This window comes from Tympanuchus pallidicinctus, unplaced genomic scaffold, assembly GCF_026119805.1.
Source record: "Tympanuchus pallidicinctus isolate F22 unplaced genomic scaffold, pur_lepc_1.0 scaffold28, whole genome shotgun sequence".
In the NCBI taxonomy this organism is placed as follows: domain Eukaryota; kingdom Metazoa; phylum Chordata; class Aves; order Galliformes; family Phasianidae; genus Tympanuchus; species Tympanuchus pallidicinctus.
In genome coordinates, this window is record NW_026294745.1 from 2,130,282 (window position 1) to 2,149,672 (window position 19,391).

The following is a 19,391-nucleotide window of genomic DNA, read 5'->3' on the forward strand; positions in this document are numbered from 1 at the left end:
AAGCTTGCTGTTAGTGTTATGAATTCCTCAATTCCAACGTTTTTAGTAAAGTATTTGGTATTTGTAGCAGCCATTAAGAAAAAACAACAAACCACAGTGTGAACTGTATGCAAAGCTGTGTTCTGAGACTCCACAAGAATCCTGCTGTACAGGATCGAATTTGTTAATGACTTTTAAATGCCAGTATTGTAGCTGTGGAACAAGGGAGATACTTAGAGCTGTGTACCTGCAACAAAGACAGTGGAAAATCACCAAAAGAAAGATGTGGAATATTACATTTCCTCCCTTCTGCCAAGATTGGTTCTGTACAACAGTTTGTTGTACAGGTTTTGCCTGAAGCAGTTTTCCAGCAGCCTCATCCTAGAGCCTTCCTCCCTCTGCATGCACCACTGGGGCTGCAGCCAACCCCTCGTAACCACAAATTGCTTTGGACACGAGCACAGAGCAGCTCGAGTTCAGTGAGTTCAAAAAACACCCATCTCTGATCACTGGCAAGAAAAAGGGGCACTGAAATTAAGCACAACAATAGGAAGCAATGCTCTAGAAAGCCAGGCGAAAGGCGGCTTTGTGAAAACGTGAACAGAGGGAAACCTGTGAAAGCCCTGTGTCAGGGTTGATTAATAGGCAGGCAGGGATTGCAAGTGCTACAGAAGGGTGTGGGTGGGCTTGGACAGCACCCAAATCCATCTTTCAAAGAGAAGGGAGGACACAAGATGCAAAGTGCTGCCCGTGTACCCAACACCACACGGCGTGCACATCTGTGCCATTGCGTTCAGTTACCTGTGACACAGCCGGGTCCCTCCAGCTTCACAGCACGCTGTGTGACTTCTCCTCTGGGGAAGCAACGATCCCACCTGAAGCCCAGCCTCAGCACAGGCACTTCCTGAAGTTCAGGGTGCACCTCTGCCCCACAGCACAGGGGCTGCAGTGAATTCTTCGAAGAGCTGTGAAGGAGCTGCGGCTTTTACATAACAGCACCTCCTCCCCTTGCCCACCCGGCTGAGTCAGCACGGTTTGCTCTATCTGTTGTTTGCTATTTCGGCGTTAGCAGAAGGTTAGCGCGGCTCCGCAGCCACCACAAATGGAACATGGCAAGAAAGGCATTTTTAAAGGGATTTTCTTGCATCTATTAACATCAGTTCTTCTCCAGGAGGGCTTCTATTTTACACCGCTATTCAAGGGACAGATATTACATCATGTTCTTTCTGCCATCTGACTCATACTCCTAAATAACTTTGGTTGACTCATTTCTCCTAACTTGACTTGGCTGAATTCTTTTTCCTCCACTAACAAAAGAAAAACAGGCTTCCCCCTTTTCCCAGAGCAAGAATTTAGATGCTTCCATTCTAGGTAATGGTGGGAAACAAAAACAGATTCCAACTTTGCGATGACTGAGATGCACAGAATCTGAGTATAGCTGCCCGTTATCAGTGGCACACCAAGTGGACTCATCATAACCAGCTGATGAGAACATGAGCAATGGCTTTGTTATGAAGTTATTTTCCTGCTAATTTAAGTTCCGCATTCACCTACTACTGTTACCTTGCTAAGACACATCATTAGCATTGAAAAACACCAGTCTACATGATTAAATGAAGCCACAATGGAGCGTGGCACCAAGAGAGATACGATGTTTTATTTAAAATCAGACCACAGTAGATTACAGAAAGACATTATGCAAACAAATCCACTGTACATTTCACAACTCGCCAGGCATACAAAACTGCCCCTTTATTTGACTGTCCAGGATTACACAGAGGAACCGTTCAGGTGCAGGACAACTCTGCCTCCTCTGAGCTCAACGTTTGCCAAGTAGCTCCCAACATGTCTGTGAGCTCTACTGCATTCCAGTTTGAGGGGGCAAAGAAGTCCAAAAGAGGCAGAGGCTGAGGTTGTGGAGATGGGGGCACTCAGCCGCCCATGAGCAACGGTGCCCAGGGCCCTGCCTCCTGGAACCACACAGCTCTTATCCTAAATGGTCCCTCAGGGTCAGTGGCACAAAAACGACCCACGTGGAGCAGCTCAGTGCAACCCAGCCTCCAAGGGACCGCGTGGAAGTGCAGAGAACTCATCCTGGAGTTTGAGCCCTTCAATGCTGATCATTGTTCAAAAAAACCCCAAAACACCCCCCCCCCCCCCAAAAAAAAAAAAACCCAACACAACCATAAACCCAACAAACCAACCAACAACCCTATCTGCATATAATTGAATTAGTCATAACTTAGAAAATCTGCATACAAAAAGACTGGCAAAAGTAATGCCATCCTAACAGAGCATTTTCAATGCTACCAACACTCTAAAGCCGTGTTACACATCATGTTTAAAAGATTTTTCTCCACTCCAATTGCTTTGGGGAAGTATATGCTATTTGCAGCAGACATTAAGAATCCTCGAGACAACATAATATATATTTTGGCAAGCATACTGAGCCAGCCCCCCCCAACTCTCTGCTTGCCTATGGCATTATAATCTATCTTATCAACAGTGCAAATTAGTACAGTCCTAAACATCCTAGCCATAGCAGAATTGATTAGCTCTAACGAGAACAGAAGCTGTCAAAGGGCAACAGTTTAAACCACTGGCACACCTCTTGCCCGACTCATTCACATTAGTGTTTCTGAAAGGGTTTAAACAGCTTCCCAAGATTGCTTTTCTCCTATACCCTTAAACATCACCAGCAGTCAAGTATATATTTACAGGTTGTGCGCATCCACACGCAGTTAATGGCAAAACATTTTCTGTGAGCAGCTGGATTTCAGTTATGGGATTGCTATAACTGAAACATCACATTAGTTACATCACCTGTCTCAAACTAACCCATCAGTGAAGGCAACTATAAGCTTACAAATAGCAGATACAGTTTTTTCCTAAAGTACAAGGGTGAGAGTTTTGTAGAAGAAAGTGCTCTTGAAGAGCCCTTAAATCAGTTAAGCAATGGCTATTCAAATGATAAAGTATCCTAGTATTACAATCACAGGTAGTGATCCTAAGGCACATCAGCCACATGCATATGCAACAATGCATTGTTTTGCTCTCCACAGAAAAACTGCATTAGCTTTGTCTGTATTTAGTTAGCACAAGAGTTTGTTTTTAGATAAAGTATCCCTGAAAGGTCTCGTTATCACAAAAGTTACCAAAAGACAGAAAATTTAACAGGTAGTAAAAATACTTTCCAACTACTAACACCAATAAAGTTAGGTACACAAAATGCAGTGCAAAATCACAGTACACTTACCTATCACCTCCGTGACTTCTGAGGATCTGCAACTCTCAGAAAAAAAGTTGGCACTGGATAAGTGTAAAATATACCTGGCTGTTTTTATTAAATGCTAGCAAAACTGATTGGAGAGTGTTGTAGAGTTGGTGTAGCAGGCTCCATGTACGGATCTCTGTACTCAGTCACCACCCCAGGAGCTCCCAGCCACCTTTCTTCTTCCTAGGACACAAATCCTTTCTACAGCAGATTTATGTTTAGCGTCCAGACACAACAGTTGCCATCCAAATACCAGCACTAAAAGCACAGCAAAATTGTTTTGAAACGTGTCATAATTAACCATGCTTACACAAAGCTTCAATGATAAAATAATATCAAGAAAAGAAGATATTACACTATTGTAAAAAACACATCTTGTACCATCACTAGATTACAGAGAAAACACACTTTGCAAACAAATCCAATGCACGTTGCTTCACAAACTCCCCCATCCACAGAAACTTTCCAGATCTACACTGGGGAATGGGTTTAGATGCCAGTCACAGTGACCAGCCTTCTGCCCTTTGTCATCAGAAGGCAAAGCAAGCCAAATAACCGTATTTTCGGAACAGACAGCTTCCTGTTATGAGATTAATTTCAGATTAGTACTTGCTTGCAACCACCACACTCCAGAGGAAATGATTAAGGGACAATCTAGGGCCTTACATAAAGAAAAACAAGATCAGATGTTGTATTTTGACTGAAGCTGTTTGTAGTGCAGCCTTCCAAACTACTCAGCGTATTCCAGGACAACGATAAGACAGTGTTTGAAATAATAGAGAAGATATGTGACAAATTCTGGATGATGCCTTTCTTAAACTGCCATGAAGTAGTCGGACGTTTTTTTTTTGCAGAAGTGACAGTTAATCTGTGCTCCTATTCTGCATGAGCAACAAGTGTTGAGAGTCGCCTCCCTTGCTGCAGGATTCCATTACCGGCACGCACCTGCACCTCAGGCTTCCAGAGTCATAGTGAGAATGAAACATGCCCTGCCATAGGAAGCCGCCCCCTCTGGAGGCACAAAAAGCCAAGAGCACGTTATGTAAGAGGCAAATAGCAACCACAGAACTCAAAAACCTCCTCTGTTGTGACTTCTCGCATGGAGAAATGTTAACTGCAAATTCCAAATAGACAGGCGTGCCAAGAACTGCACAATGAAATTGTGGGCAATTACATGATAGGAAAATCCAATACTTAACTAAGAAAATACCCTGCCTAGATTCCTGGAATCACATGATGTCAAAAGCTAAGCACCAGTTTAAATTAAAAGAACAAAACAATCACTTCTGTATGCAGGGTATGGAAGAGGAAAAAAAACAAAAACAAAGTCTCAATAGGTAAAGAAATAAAAATGCCTGTTGAAGTCTCTCTAAACTCTGAACTGGCTGTACAATTTAGTTAAATTTCAAGAGACCAGGACTCTCAGGATACCAGCTATTCAGGAATGGGAAGAGCGTGTACTTTTATTTTGAAAAGTCTAAGGTAACAACTGAAATGTAGAAACAAAACTCCTGTAACTTTCAATATTTAAAAAGAACTTTATCCAACAACAGCTTCACCTCAGTGAGTTTGCTGCGCACCTGGCCAGAACTGCCACAGTCTGGGTGCACTGCAAAAGCTGCTATTGAGGTCCATTAAAACTCTTCACCCAGGATTCAGATATGGCTGTTACCACACAAACACTGGCACTGACAGAGAATTCTTTAGGGAGACAAATAGCTCCTGGTTTGCCACACGCACGTCCAGCTGCAATGGGAACACACCAGAACAGAACAGGACACCGATCTGCCATCGCTAAAGAATTCAGAAAGATTTATAAAATCAGGAAATCCACTGTGCACTCCTGCACATCTAGCCCTTACCGCCTTCCTACAAAATCCTCGTTGCCACTGATATTTGAAAACAATAACATCCACCAGACACAATTTCAGACCTCTGTGCCAGAGCTCAAATTTTATACTCCATTGTGCAAAAAATAGAGGCTTTCCACTGCCTACGTTAAGTCTCTGACAGGGGGAGAAAAAGGAACAGTAAGCACCAATACGTAAGTCAGGCGCACCGAAATATTCACTGGAGGATAAAACCAGGATGTGGTGGAAAGCGAGGCGGTCTTTGGGGAAGAGCTGGAGGATACTGTGGTACAAACTGAGATGGGCAGCCTGGCTGTGGCAACTGACTCGCGGCCTGAGCTCCAGCTCGAGGTGGGAGAGGAGGATACGGAGCACCTGGATAAGAAACGGCTGGTCCTGAACTCGCGGCCGCAGTAAACGGAGTAGGAAAGCGTCCTGCTGGGACGGAAGGAGGAGGGGGAGGTATTCGTCGGGGTGCAGCTGAAGGAGGAGGGTTTGCATCCGAAGTGTAGGAATCTTGAGGCGCTGGCGTCGCGTCGGCTGCCCGCGGCTGAGGCTGCGGAAGTCTTTGTCCCTTGAGCACCATCTCTTGGAGCTTCTCGATTTTCACCCGCCGCAGGTGAGCCAGCTTTCGCTTGCTCTGGTACTCATCAATGAAGGAATCCAGGGGGATTTCGCCATCAAGAAATTTTTCTGCCATGTTCTGTCAAATATGGGATAACCTCTTAGAAATCAGCACGCTCCAAGGCAATTCAAGAGCTCCAGCCTAAAAATAATGCTCTGCCTCTGATTCCCCATGCGCACAATGATGAGCATGCTAAGAATTGTGGGCAGGATTTTGAAGCAGTTATTACTCAGATGCACCGGGAGCTAAATACCATTTTAACTGAAATTTATACAGAAGTACCAGCAGTACGAACATCTGAATTTAGCTCTGATCATTCCCTTGATCATCAGAGACAGGACTGAATCGAGTGCAACAGCTTTCCAGATTGCCAGCAAAGCTGAATCACAGTTTAGAACTGTTTGCAATGCCAACAGAAACATGGAGAACTCAGCACAGGGAGGCAGATTATTGCTAAGGCAGGTTTAAGACTCATGCTTACTTGCAGCAAAGCAAACCTTTGGGTAAATGATGCTTTAATAATTAAAAGACGTGACCACACATATAATCATGAAATTCAACTCGTCCTGGGAACATCTTTTTGTAATCACAACTCAGGGCCAAAAAGATCTTTACCCTGATGCTATGTAGTTATAGAGAACGTCCTACAGGCAGATCTGCAAACAAAACTAACCACTTCCACTGCTCTAAAAATAAACCACCCATCAAGCACTCATATCCCAGCAAGCAGTGACCACTGGCATCTAGACATACGTTGAAATCACAATGGAATATTCCACCAGAACTGCTGCAAAGTCAGCCCTCCCATCCTACAAACCATCACAGGCACAGTCTTTCATTAGGTTAATAATTGACATTTGTAATGGATCAATACATACACCAGGCAGACACCATTAAAAAGATTTCCACGCTCATTTGTTATTAGTTTGAAGGCAGTGCCAAGGAACTAAGAGGGTTTGGCTTTCATTGCTGAAAAACAGCATCTTCTTAAACACTTCAATGGGCTCAAGAGCAAAAAATTACTCAAAGAAATCTCACTGAAATCAAATGACTGTTAATGACATTCAAAGCAAAGACCAAATCCTATTTTCAAAAACATCCCTTTAGATTATTACATGTTCAACAATATACTTCAGCTACACACACCCACCATCTTCGCTAATGGTTAAAAGGTTAGAAATGGTTAGAAAGAACTGAAATGTACTGTCCTTTCCTTACCTCTGTGTCTTCCTCAATCTTAGCCCCCTCGGTCTGAAGGAGAGCTAGCAGTGTCTCCAGTGAGGCATTACTGGATTGTCTGTCTGCAATGGCATGAAAAGAATAAATTACAGCTGTTTGTATGTGACTTCTAAATGAAGCTATAAAGTGTCAGCCAGCACAGAAATTGTCTGCAGTGCGTATGTACAAACAGTATGCTCTCATGTTTTAGATGGGGTGATCTACAGTGAGAAAATACAACATTTAAGTAGTTCAAGAATATAAGCACAGTGCTACAAAGCTGTGATTTAATTCTAATTTTATGTTCACAATAATGAAAGAAATCACCTTCAGAAGTGCAGAATCAGATGCACAATGCTTCATATACAAGAATGTTTGCTTTATGATTAATCACAGAGAATTCAAATCGTGTTTTGCTTTTAAACTAGGTGGACAAATTCAGTCGTTTAGACAACAAGAGCTAGGTAATCACAGCAGGAACAGAAAGAATCCACAGTGTGTTTCTGGGTGTAACAGATCCTTAGCAGTGATCTAGCTCCGAGCTTTGTGAGAATGACATTTCATTTCTTACCTTAACTTATAAAGCTAAAAATGAGAGCATGCAAAAATAACAAAGCGCACAACAGCTTTTAGATTCACTGATAGAACGGCCAATCATCATAATCAACTGGAAATGTTACCTAATTTTGTTTTCTTTATCTGGTATGCTTCAAAAAGGACTTGCAGCTCTTGATATTTTTGAGTCAAAGTTGCTTTCAAAGACTCCAACTTTGGCTGGTACAGAAGATTGCCTTCTGCCAGACTGCGGTTGCTGGCGAGTGTCATGTCCTTGCTGTGCTGAACATTTTGGGCCTGCAAGAAGAAAGGTCCATGAAAAGACAGTGCAAACATTAAGCAGCATTAATGGTTATGTAGACAACTGCAGAATTTCAAAACATGAACGGCAGAAAAAGGCAATTTTTGGAGTGAGCACTACTGCATCGAACCTGAAATGATGCTTTTGGACTTGTTGCAGTTTGCTCATACCTACATATGCTCACGATTTCATCAAGACAGCCTTCATGAGCTTTGGGGAAGCCAGGTTTGGAGAATTCTGGGTGTTACATTAGAGTCATTAAAAGATTCAGACAGAAAAAAAAAAACCAAACAAACCAGGGAATAAAAAGCAAGGGATCCAATTTCAGTCTGACCCAACAAGTGGGACAACTTTCCCATGGCACAACAAACAGATTCTGTTAATTCACCCTCAAAACCAATGACACGTTTGGTGCACTTTTTGTGACCTCCTACACCAATACGCCCCTTGTACAGGGCAGAAGTGGAAAACACAGTGCCTTCCTCCCTTCACGCTCACGGGCTGATACAGGAGTGCCACAGCTTTGAGAAAGAGGAAACCTGAACAAGCCATTGACAGCCCCTGAAAGTGAGGGGGTCAGAACTCAGGTATTCTTGGCACTCTGGGAGGTGCAGCAGGTGAAAATATTTCCCGAGTGTGCAACAGTATCTTCAAAAGCACTTCCTTTAGGAACATTCATACGCCACTTTAATCTGCTAACTTCACATTTGGCTCAGATACACCTTTGGCCCCAGATACTGCTCCTGAAATACCAAAGTTGCACTTTCTTTTCCCCAGTTCTTGCAAAGCAACTTTAAAAAAAAATCATGAAGGATAATGCTGAGTCCTAAAGACTGCATCAATCAGAAGAGAATCCTGTTCCCAAGTTGTACAAATGGGAGAAACTGGCTTTGTAACACAGTTTTGCCTTCTCAGGATCCTCACATCAAGCCTCAACACTTTCCAATCCTCTGCTTGTCTGTAACTTGAACACTTTCCAAGAATAAAAAGAGAACTCTCTCTTCTCACTTTCAAATCCAATGCAAACTAATATAAACTGGTTGCTTTCGTGTGTTTGTTCCCACATGATCCAACTCTGCTAGACTCGCTTTTCAAAAGCTGAAGTCCCTGTTTTACAATATTTTCCTAACTATTATGAATGGAACCTAAAAGCACACTATTTCACAGCTTAATGACAGCTTAACTGACACCCAGCTTCTTACCAACCAACCTCCCTCCACCACAGGTTTTGTTACTGAGCTGCCTTCTGCACTGCCAATGACTGCACTAAAAGATTAATGCTTTCTGACTCCACTCCTCTTTCAGCTCCTTAATGAGCAAACAACTTCCTTCAAGCAACTCAGATTTGATCTGGTGATTGCATTTTCTCAGCTCGTAAGGCTGATGCTCTCATTTCAAAGCAGCTGTGCAGTCAGCCTGGGAGGACCAGTTTTATGGGTGGACTTTGATCTTTCTTTGGGATGAAGTCGTCAGGTACATTTTTGCTAGTGGAAAAAAGGGTGGAATGAAAGATACACAAATCTACAAACGTTTCAAGCACAACTCCCAGGGAAAGGAAATCGCTCAAATCATATGTTATAAAGAAGAGAAGAAAGGCAGAATAACAGAAGAAGCTCTCATGCACCCTGACTGACGTCCTCGGTCAGATTGTGAAGGAGGAAACACCCAACTTTCTACAAGGACTTTCTGAAGGACTTTTACAGCATGATAGATCTGTAAAGATGAATAAATATCCTCATAATAGGATGTATCTTGTAAATATACAGAACAGTCAGTACTACGACAGCACTTGTAAAGACATATTTACCTGGCTTGATGGCAAACAAGCAAAGGTGAGCCAGCTAGGTGCAACAGGGAGCGATTCCCTCTGCTATCTCAACCTACTGACATCTAATCCTTGTGGCCTAATGCATGTTTAGGTGAAAGCCTAATATAGGTTAGCTTAAAGCAGAAGAAAAGTTGACATATTCTTAGTTTTCTTGAAATTACACAGGACTCAGTGACTCAAAGCTTTCCACAAGCTGCTAAGAAGGGCACACTTTTCTGCAGAAGTTGATCAAAAACAGGATTCACACGTCATGATCAGGTGTCCTCACTTCCAGCATTACACTCTGTGTCACATTTCTTTTCTAAGATATTCTGTTGAATAGATGAGACACTTGTATAGAATCTTGTTTAAAACTGTGAGAAGAAGCAAACCTTCAATCACAAGGCAAACCAAAGAACAGCTTATTTCCAAAGCAAAGGGGAAGACTCATTCGTTTGTATGGGACGTTGAACCAGGAGGTGAATGCTTCACCTCTGGCAAAAGTTTGAAGTTTGTGGAGGGATGAAATTCTGTTCATAACAAATAGAACAAATCAAAGCAACTTGAATACAATCACAATTTTAAAAAAACAGAATCATATCTGGCATGGATGAGAGTTCAGTTTAATAATCTTTCCTGCAAATGTTCCGCCACACTTAGGAGTAAATTCAAGGAATCCGAAAAGCAAATATGTAACCTAAATAGCCCTAAAGAAAAACTTCCAAAGAGTGGACCGACTCAAAAACCAACAAACAGAGTTACAAAATAACATGAGCATCAAAGGAGCAGTGCAGCACCATCAGCCCATTAAGATCACCAGCGGAGCACAACGTATGCCCTCTGCATCGCTTCACAGCTTTCACGAGACCAGGACAACAGCTGCAACCAGAGAGGCAAGGAATAAATCCAACCTGAGTTCTTCTGCTGTCAGACCTGTTGTGTGACAAAAAAAATTGATACAGAAGGGAATTGCTGCACTGCATCAAATGTTCACCTGCCCAACGGAAGCAGCATGCAAACAGCACGCAGCCAGCAGAATTGCTAATGAGTCTTTGAGGTCATGAGCACTTCAGCAAGCAGGAAACCTTGATCTTCAAACAGATGAAAAATACCAGTCAGAATTATGATACATAACGAGACAGGATGATGGTACTACTTTTTTTTTTTCTTTTTCTTTTTACTGTTGAGGTCTCCCCATGAATCCTAATTGGGGCAAACAGGGCAGATGGACCGAGTGGAGCACTGAGACCAAACTGCACGCACAGCAAGGTTAACAAAGCCTAATTCAGGCTTGTGCAGCCCTTCTAATCTTCAGATGCTTAAAAAGTGCCCAAGTCACCTACTGATACTTTCAAAAAGAAGTCTCTTAAGGAGCTACAAATAAAACAACAAAAAACACCCCAAACCCAAACAAACTATCCAACTGTTCCATTTCGATTGCTTTATATAGCAGACATCCACGCTTTCGTTTCAGGTTTCTCTGGTCTTTTTCCAGCCTTTATCATTCCCACATTCTTTCTTCCATTTTTTAGGGACAAAGCTTGCCGTCACTCTGCAGAAGTGCAACTGTGCACATTTGGAGTGACAAATTAACCCCTGAAATAGGAGCTAACAGGTGCAGGGGAGGAGAATAAAGACTTCTGGTACAAAAAACGTATGAGAGCTTTTCATCAAACGCTGGTATGCTGAATGATAATACAGCTTCTAACGGCACCAGCTTGGTAATAAACATTAATACATAATCCAAAGTAATTAGATTTGCTAAATTTAGGTCTCCCAATTATGCACGCAGTGGTTTTATAAACAAGGAAATAAAAGTTAAGAGGCGAGTTTCAATTCCTGGCTGTTTGCTTCAGAGGAAGGCGGTGCACAGAGCCGCAATCGGTGCCATTACACGCAGGCAGGTTATCATCAGATGCTTTGCTGGAACACAGAACTCCGTCATTGTCACCACGTCTAAACCCTAACTCTGCAGCTAAATTTCACGTTTGGCAAACAAGAACACAACCACTTACACCATGTGGTTTTGGGGCAGGATGAGGAATCCGGGCACGCGTTCACACAGCTTGGACTTGGACTTTTCCTTTAAACAGTTTTTGAGAACAGGATAACATTGAAAACCCCTCCTGTGCTTGCCAGCGTACTCCGAAATGCTGGAGCAAGAGGAAGGCAATACATTTTTTGATGACTCCATTTCACATAATTAAGGTCTTGAAAAGCAAACAACTTTTGGCAGCAGAACTCGAGCACACAGTAACACAATGCTGCACTGTTCCTAAAGCAACGTTCCAGCACAGGTCAAGAGAAAACCAATTCTCACCAAAGAAATTCATCGAAGCACCACCAGTATCACATCACAAACTTGCTGAGACTGACTTTTATGAACAATGTGCTTTTATTTTGTGAAGATGAATCCTGTCAATGTACAACAGAGATTAACCTCAAAGGATTATCACAAAAACTCCTCCGTTTTAAAAGCCTGGGAGTACCAGACAATTGGCTTCCTTCCTCTTTCCAATAGACAAGATGTTCCTTGTTCAGGAGCTGGAAGCCCAGAGGCTTCAAAAACAACCTTACAGACAGAAAAAGAAGCTTAGCTCTTTGATGCCCTGTTTTCACATACCTGGGGCTATGATGCACAGGTCACTGTAGAGGCATATTACCCCAGTGAAATATATACGTGTGCACAGCCAGACAGATTTTATATATATAGATAGACAGATATGTGCATACACCCCCATGATGACACATACAAATGCTGCTCAAGTGCTGCACACTCCCTTTAGGGCTGGGAAAGAGCCTATTTTTAGCTATTAGCAAGAAAGCCAAGTGATTTTCCAAATCCTCCTCTTTGTGAACAAAACATTGTTTTTTGAGCTGGGTTTCCCTTGCAACAAAGAGTACAAAGGTTTCTTCCATTATGAAATAATCAGCTTTAGCCAATTTTGCCACCGAAAATACAAGTGACCTCAAAGGAGTGACTCAGGAACCACAATTTAGTTTGTGTGCCCCATTTAATTTATCAACTGAAGGACTTTGGAACAACCCTATGACAAAGGTACACACAGACTGAAAATGAGATTTCTACACAAGCAGCAGTGAAGTCAGCACAGTTCCTCCTTAATGCTCAGGATTTCCCTCTCCCTCTTCCTGCTGCATACTTCACAGCGCAAAACTGGAACCCAGCAGCACAAAGCCAGAGAGCAAAACCTTCAACGAAGTCAAAAACAGAATGAGGACAAAGCATTCAAGAATGGCCACTTCCAAGATGTACAAACACTTTTGAGTTGGACAGGCTCTACTAAAAGCCTCCGTGCACAATAAAAGAGGATTACAGCAGACAGTAATGTCACTGTATTTCCACACAGCTCAAATACCTTCAAACCTAGCCACACTTTCCAAACACCACAAAATATTCCCTCGGGCCCAGAGAACTTTACTCTACAATTTAAAAGCCTCCTGCTGCCAACTAAAGAGGAAAGCTGGAGGGTCACATTGTGAATATGCTCTAATTCTGTAGTAAGAGAGAATCTTTGTACTGAAGTCATGAGTCTGTTGCTGCTTCTGATCTAGTCTGAAGCACGTATTAACAAGAAACAAGCAGACTGCTGAGTGAGGCCACCTACCAGTGTACCTGGACAGGGGTTACATGAAATCAGTGATACTGCACCCAGCTAAAGCCACATCTGCACTGAGCTAAAGCCCATTACAACCTGTTGACTTTCCCTAAATATTTTGTCTTTACACAGAAAGGTTCTCCTACCTCCCAGCAACCCACTAGCATCTCTAAGGTCTTTCCACGCTTTACTCTTTTACAGCAGTATCAGTATCTTCAACAGTTTCCTAAGTTTTCATATAAACCTGTTTTTTGAGAAGCTGTTACACTCAGCCTCAATGCACAAATCTATTTACACAAAGGGCAGAATGACGGATGATTTCTTGAAAGATGGACAGCACAGCAAGAACCCTGGGTCACCTTCCTGCCCCAGCCCAGCCGGGCTGCCCCACCTGTGACTCCTCAGCAGTTTGCTTGGAGGTCACCCAGAACGATTTCCTTGGAAGCACCAAATAGGTTACAGCTACAAGAATTTTTCCCTGGGACTTCTTTACATTGAAGCAAAAGGAATTAATACAAGAGCCAGAGAAGCAGAGAACATTTCTTTCAAAATCTTCACGTAAGCTGTTTCGTATTTGCTGCTGGCCAATCTTTTAGGAATGTTTGCTGGGAGAGACTCCATCAACACCATAATACAGCGTTCACTGGCACACAGAAAACCCCATAAAGGAGGAAGGCAGCAGCACGAAGCACACGGGTTATTTAACGTGAACAAGCGCAGCCCCAGACGTACGGCTCGGAGCCTGACACGCTGACAAAGACATTCCGAGAGCAGAGGAGCAGCAGCAGGCCGGGCAGCCCCGCACAGAGCCGCTCTTCTCCCGGTCCGAGGGCTGGCACAGCCAGAACGCCCTGACAGAACCCCTCCTGCTGGCCCAGGCGTGAAAAAAAAGGGCTGCATTAAACGGAGGAAGAGGGGATAAACAGGAAAAAAATAAGGGAGGAAATAAAAGAAAGGGCAAGGGGGAGTGGGGGGGGGGGGGAGACCCAACAAGGGAAAAAAACAACCGAGAACAAATAGGGAAAAAACCGGTGCCACCCTCACTCCGGCGGCGGCTCCTCAGCAGCAGGCGGGAGCTGTCAGCCCCCCCCGGCCCGGCCGCCGCACAATGGCCGGGAGGACGGAGGGGAGAAGGGGGGAACAGGCGGCCGAACCCCGGGGCGCCCCGAGGGCAAATCGCATCCCGGCGGTCCGACCGCGGAGCGCTGCGCTCACCTCTTCCATCTCGCGGGCCATGCCCTGCAGCCGCTCCTCATCGTCCAGCAGCGCGCTGAGCTCCTGCAGGCTCAGCCCCTCCAGCTGCCCCGCGTCCAGCGCCATGGCGGCGCGGCCCCGCTCCCGCCGACCGGAAGTGCCTCGGCCCCTCCGCCCCGGCCCCGCCGGGCACCGCCCTGGGCGCCCCCTGCCGGGGGGGCGGAGCGGCAGCGGGAGGGGAGGAGAAGGCCGGGCCGCGCCGCCGCAGGGGGGCGGCACCCAAAGGGCGGGAAGCGGGACGGTGTGTCCGCACAGCCGGGCCCTTGGCGCCGAGCGCGTTGTCCGCCTCGGTCTTCGACGCCCTCGCGGTGCCGGCTGCGCCCGGTGTCGTGCGGTGCCTCCGCGCGGTGCCGCAGAGACGCGCTGGCGGTCGGTGGGCGTCCGTGTGGCAGCTGTGAGTGAGGAGGGAAATCGGTGTAACTGTTGAACTCGCGCTTCCTCCCCGGGCTGGGACATGGTCACAGTGAAGCACAAAAGAGGGACTGCGTTATTGTTTGAGGCTGAATACCCATTTAGGTTAAAAATAGCTAAACATGGTATCTTGCACAGCTTTGGTGCTGCCCCTTTGTCCACCTTAAGCACTTTCTTCAAGCGTGAAGGTCAAGAAGTGATCTAACAAAGATGTGTTTCATAGAGGTGTTTTAAACAAAGAAGTATTTTGAAAGAAGTATTTTTACAGGCTGAGAGAGCTGGGGCTGCACAGCATGGAGGAGAGGGGAGAGCTGAGTGGGCTGCCTGTCTGATGGGGCTGTGAGAGAGGAAGGACGGCTCTTTAGCAGGGCCTGTTGTGAAAGGACAAGGGGAAATGGCTTCTAACTTAAAGACGGGAGATTTAGACTGGCTAAAAGGAAGACGTTTTTATAAGAAGGGTGATGAGGCACTGCACAGGATGCCCAGAGGAGTGGTGGTGCCCCATCCCTGCACACAGCCACGGTCAGGGGACGGGGCTGTGAGCACCGATGGAGCTGTGGGTGTCCCTGTGCACTGCGGGCAGTGGGACTACATGACCTTTAAAGGTTCCTTCCGACTCGAATGATTCAGTGAATCTACACCTGCAAAAGTGCATATCATCACCACTTTGCTGTGTGCTCTGTGGTAACACTTGGGAGCAGCAGCTCTCCAATTACCGCTGATGATAGCATGGCTGATGCATACAATTATGCCTGGAAATAATTAATTGTGTTAGCGTAGCTGAGATTGCATGCATTTCTGGGCACACACCACCTCCTGCACTGGTTCTGTGGCTGATTGTGGGTGTGCTGGTTCCCATATGTGTGACTGCAGAGAGAACCAGGATGAGCCAAAGGAGCCGGATAGGAAATGGCTGTGTGGCACTATCCTTGGTATTTAGCATTTTTGATCTAACTGAAAAATCATACCATAAACTGAATCAATCTCTGTTGTAATCCTATCTAGTTATAATGACATGAGTCTCATTCAGACCCAGTACCTCCTGGCAGACCTGAATGAAGACATGACAGCTGTATATTTGAGGTTTGTCCTGCCACTAAACTCAGCTGTCTGTTATCCCACAGGTCCTAGGACCAGCAATTCATCACAGTTCATCCAAGTGTGTTGCAAGTAGAGCACACCCAGAGGCAGGTAGGAAAGACCCGTGCACCTGGCAGCTATGCTTGCTGAGGGTGGGGAGAACACAATTAGAGATATGGGCATGTGTCCGTTCCTCCACGTCAGCATGCCCACGTGGTGCTGTGGTATATGCTGTGCTGTTCCTCATGTGGGTGCTTTCCTCAGGGCAAAGATTAGTAAGCAGCTGTACCCCTTGGTGGTGACATGAGTTTTCACAGCCTGACCTTGATGCTTAAACCAGGAGATAGCTGCAATGCCAACATGATGTCATACAGTGTGTTTGCACATGCCTGTCAAAAGTGCAGTCACACTCTGCTGTTATCCCATTCTGTACATCTGTGCACACATACAAATACACATATGCACACATATATAAACAGGAATTAGTTGAGGAGTTAAAAGAAAGCCCTTCTTCTCAAGGATGATTTTAGCATAACATAGCTAGATAATTGGCATGGGGGAGTGTGGTTTAGAAGAGTCTGACTCAGCTTCATGTTGTAAATCTAGTCTTGCCACTGCCTTTCTGTGTGATCCTGAATGCTGTCAGCTTCTCTTAACCATAGGCCTTTTGCCTAAAATGAAAATTAATAATAACTGCTCAGTCCCACACTGAGGGTGGAGAGGGGGAGCTCACGCTGAGTAATGCTTCCAGAGGTACTGAGGGTGAGTATCTCTGGGGAAGGGTATTGTTATCATTGTTATTACTGCATTGTCAACATGCTGTCAGGAAAGATGGTTCAGTATTGCAGTGATCTTCTAAGGGGATCTGCTCTGTTTTATTGCTCTAGTTATTATGGAATAGATTATTTGAATCTGTCAATGGTAATAAGTACTAAATTAGTTAAGAGTCTCATCGTAGAACAATGAAGTCTTGACAAAACATAGCACAAGGAAAACATAATTTATTTGTGCTCAAGTACAACAAATCTTGAAAACACACGTGTCTATGCAGGTAAGTTTGGGTGCTGGAGATGTTGGAGAGGAGTGTCAGTATTGAACATCTGGTGCTTGTCAGTACTTTGATCAGCACCTGCGAGTTTGGCCAGAAAAGCAACTGAAGTTGAGAGACAAAATAAAGGTCAGCTGCTTTGGAATATGTATTCTACTTGGGCAGGTTGGAAGCTGGCTTTCAACTCAGCAGCTTTCTTGAAAGGTTTTGTGGCAGCTCATCACTTGGGCAGAATGTGAAGAATAGAAGATAAAGCAGGATTTTTGGCCACAGGGATCGTCAAATAACAGAGTATATCTGAGATTTATCAGATTTATCCAAGCCCTGAATCCTCTTTACTTTTGCTAAAACCCTTTCAAAAGGTGACAGTATTCACAAACATTAAAAATGAAAGAAGGCAAAGTACAGAAGTTGTGATTTCTTATTAGAGGAGAAGTAGAACAAAAAACATTCAGAACACTACAGTGGAAGACATGTCATGATTAATAAGGAGTCAGGCTTCAGTCATGGGGAGAGCTGGCATCCAGCCCAGTTTAATTTAAATGTTAGATTCTTTTTTTTTTCTTTTTAAATCTGATCCTGGATTTTGTTCTGTCATCTCGTATTCTTTTACAGTCAGTAGCCCTATGTGTATGCATATTTATTATATTTAAACATATTTTGCAAGTCACCTTCACAACAACTTCTTTCCTTTTCCTGGAAAAACTGGTTGGTTATGTAGAGACTGAATTTGCAAGTCTAATCTTTGGAGTTTATTAACCCTTATTAGACTGGTTGCTCAATAGTTAGGTAAGTTCTCAGGCTTATTTGCAATTTAATTTCCTTTTATTTTGAAGTCCATGTTTCTGTCTAGATTTTATGATTTAAATTCCTTCACATATGAGAAAGACCTGCATATTCAGCATTCTGGAAGAGAAGGAGTAGTTCTGTTGGAAAGAGCAAGAATTAACTGTCAGTGCTTTTTCCGCTCTGGAATCCACAGGCATGAAAAGAGAAACAGGTTTTATACCTGCATCTGCATTCCTTGGGCTCACAGTAAAGCTAGAGCAGAAAGGGCAGACTAAGATGCAGCTCTGAACCTGAACTGGAAACACTCTGAGTATTTGCTTGTGGTATTTCCAGACCTGCCAAAGGCCTAGAAAGCCCAGCCACTGAAACACACACAACTGCATACTGAGGCAGAGTTTGGTGCACCGGGAGATGAGCTGCTGAAATAAACATGGCTGTGTTTTTTTCCATCACGCTGCGTTTCAGTTTACTGGGTCACTCAGCCACACACTTCATCTGTGCAAAGGTACAAAGGTCAACGTGTGTCTTTGGAGGATGGCTGAAACTATAGGATCTACTATTGAACTTTGTCTTGGATAAGGCTCTCCAATGTTTAAATCAAATCAGTCTCTGGCTGTATGAATTACAGGATCCTTTCTTGAACTTTATCTTGGATAAGGCTCTCTAATAATTAATAAATCTGTGGTTAGACATATTAGAGAATGGTTTAAGCTTATTAACAGTGTGGAAAACAACCTGTATGGAGCACAGAGTCAACCTTTTCAGTCATGTATGCTGTCAGGTGACTCACTGTTTCCAGCTCTGCCATGACAGTCGTCAAGGTGCACTCCACAAGCTAAGGTTTCAGATAAACCCATCTGAGTTCCCTTTGAGAAGAAACTTATCTGCATCACTGTCATCAGTAAGTGCCTGAACAGTCTTTTTCATGTTCCCATGTAAACATCAGCTCTGGGCAAACCCACAGCCATAAAATACTGCACTGCAGGCTTTCAGAGGGAACAGTGGCCTTATTTCCAGACTGTACAGATTGCCCACAGTGTGGCCCAAAGACTTGCAGCAAACAGGTTCCAGCACTAAAGGAACTGCCACTGTTGCACCAAGGTAAGCACATCCTCACTGCTGGGCTTAGTTTGGCCAACAGGCACCTCTGACCCCAGTTATCACATCACAGACATATTCTGAGGTGGTGGCAGATTTGTGAGGTAGGGGAGACCCATCATAAAAAGAAATCTGGAATGATTTTGAAAAGCAGGATTTTCAGTAGTCACAGGATTTGTACTGGTTTGGCCAGCAGAAATGCTTGCATTAGATAAGTACTGCTGGATGGAAAACCCTCATAGCTTTGGCATGCACGCAGATCCACTTGTCACATGCCAACAGAACAATAAAATAACTTGTAAAGCTCAAGGGAAAAGCAGCCTTGAGTTATCTGGATGCAAAAGACAGAATTCAGCACCCGCAGCAATGCACAAAATCAGTTCCTGTTATCAGCTTGGCCTGGAGCCACTAGCAGAGACAAGCTGCTCTTTCTGTATGTCATTTCAGTTGAAGCTTTTTGGATTTTGGAGTACAGTGCTGGGATT

The 19,391-nt window shown here is 44.2% G+C and overlaps 1 protein-coding gene across 1 annotated transcript; it reads right to left on the reverse strand.

The window, feature by feature from the left end:
- Positions 1–1,615: 1,615 nt before the first annotated feature.
- VPS37B (VPS37B subunit of ESCRT-I) lies at positions 1,616–14,586 on the reverse strand. The gene is made up of 4 exons (XM_052691048.1): positions 14,442–14,586; positions 7,627–7,798; positions 6,947–7,029; positions 1,616–5,806 (listed from the first exon to the last, which is right to left on the reverse strand). The coding sequence occupies exons 1-4, from the start codon at positions 14,544–14,546 to the stop codon at positions 5,321–5,323; spliced, it is 846 nt and encodes a 281-aa protein (XP_052547008.1). The 5' UTR covers positions 14,547–14,586; the 3' UTR covers positions 1,616–5,320.
- Positions 14,587–19,391: the final 4,805 nt, after the last annotated feature.

What these genes read in the sequence shown, in the direction of transcription:
- VPS37B (XM_052691048.1), bottom strand. Translation starts at nt 14,546, where the DNA reads ATGGCGCTGGACGCGGGGCAGCTGGAGGGGCTGAGCCTGCAGGAGCTC. An exon ending in TGGCCCGCGAGATGGAAGAG is followed by an intron (nt 7,799 to 14,441) that starts GTGAGCGCAGCG and finishes TTCTTCTTGCAG; the next exon opens with GCCCAAAATGTTCAGCACAG. An exon ending in GATAAAGAAAACAAAATTAG is followed by an intron (nt 7,030 to 7,626) that starts GTAACATTTCCA and finishes ATGCCATTGCAG; the next exon opens with ACAGACAATCCAGTAATGCC.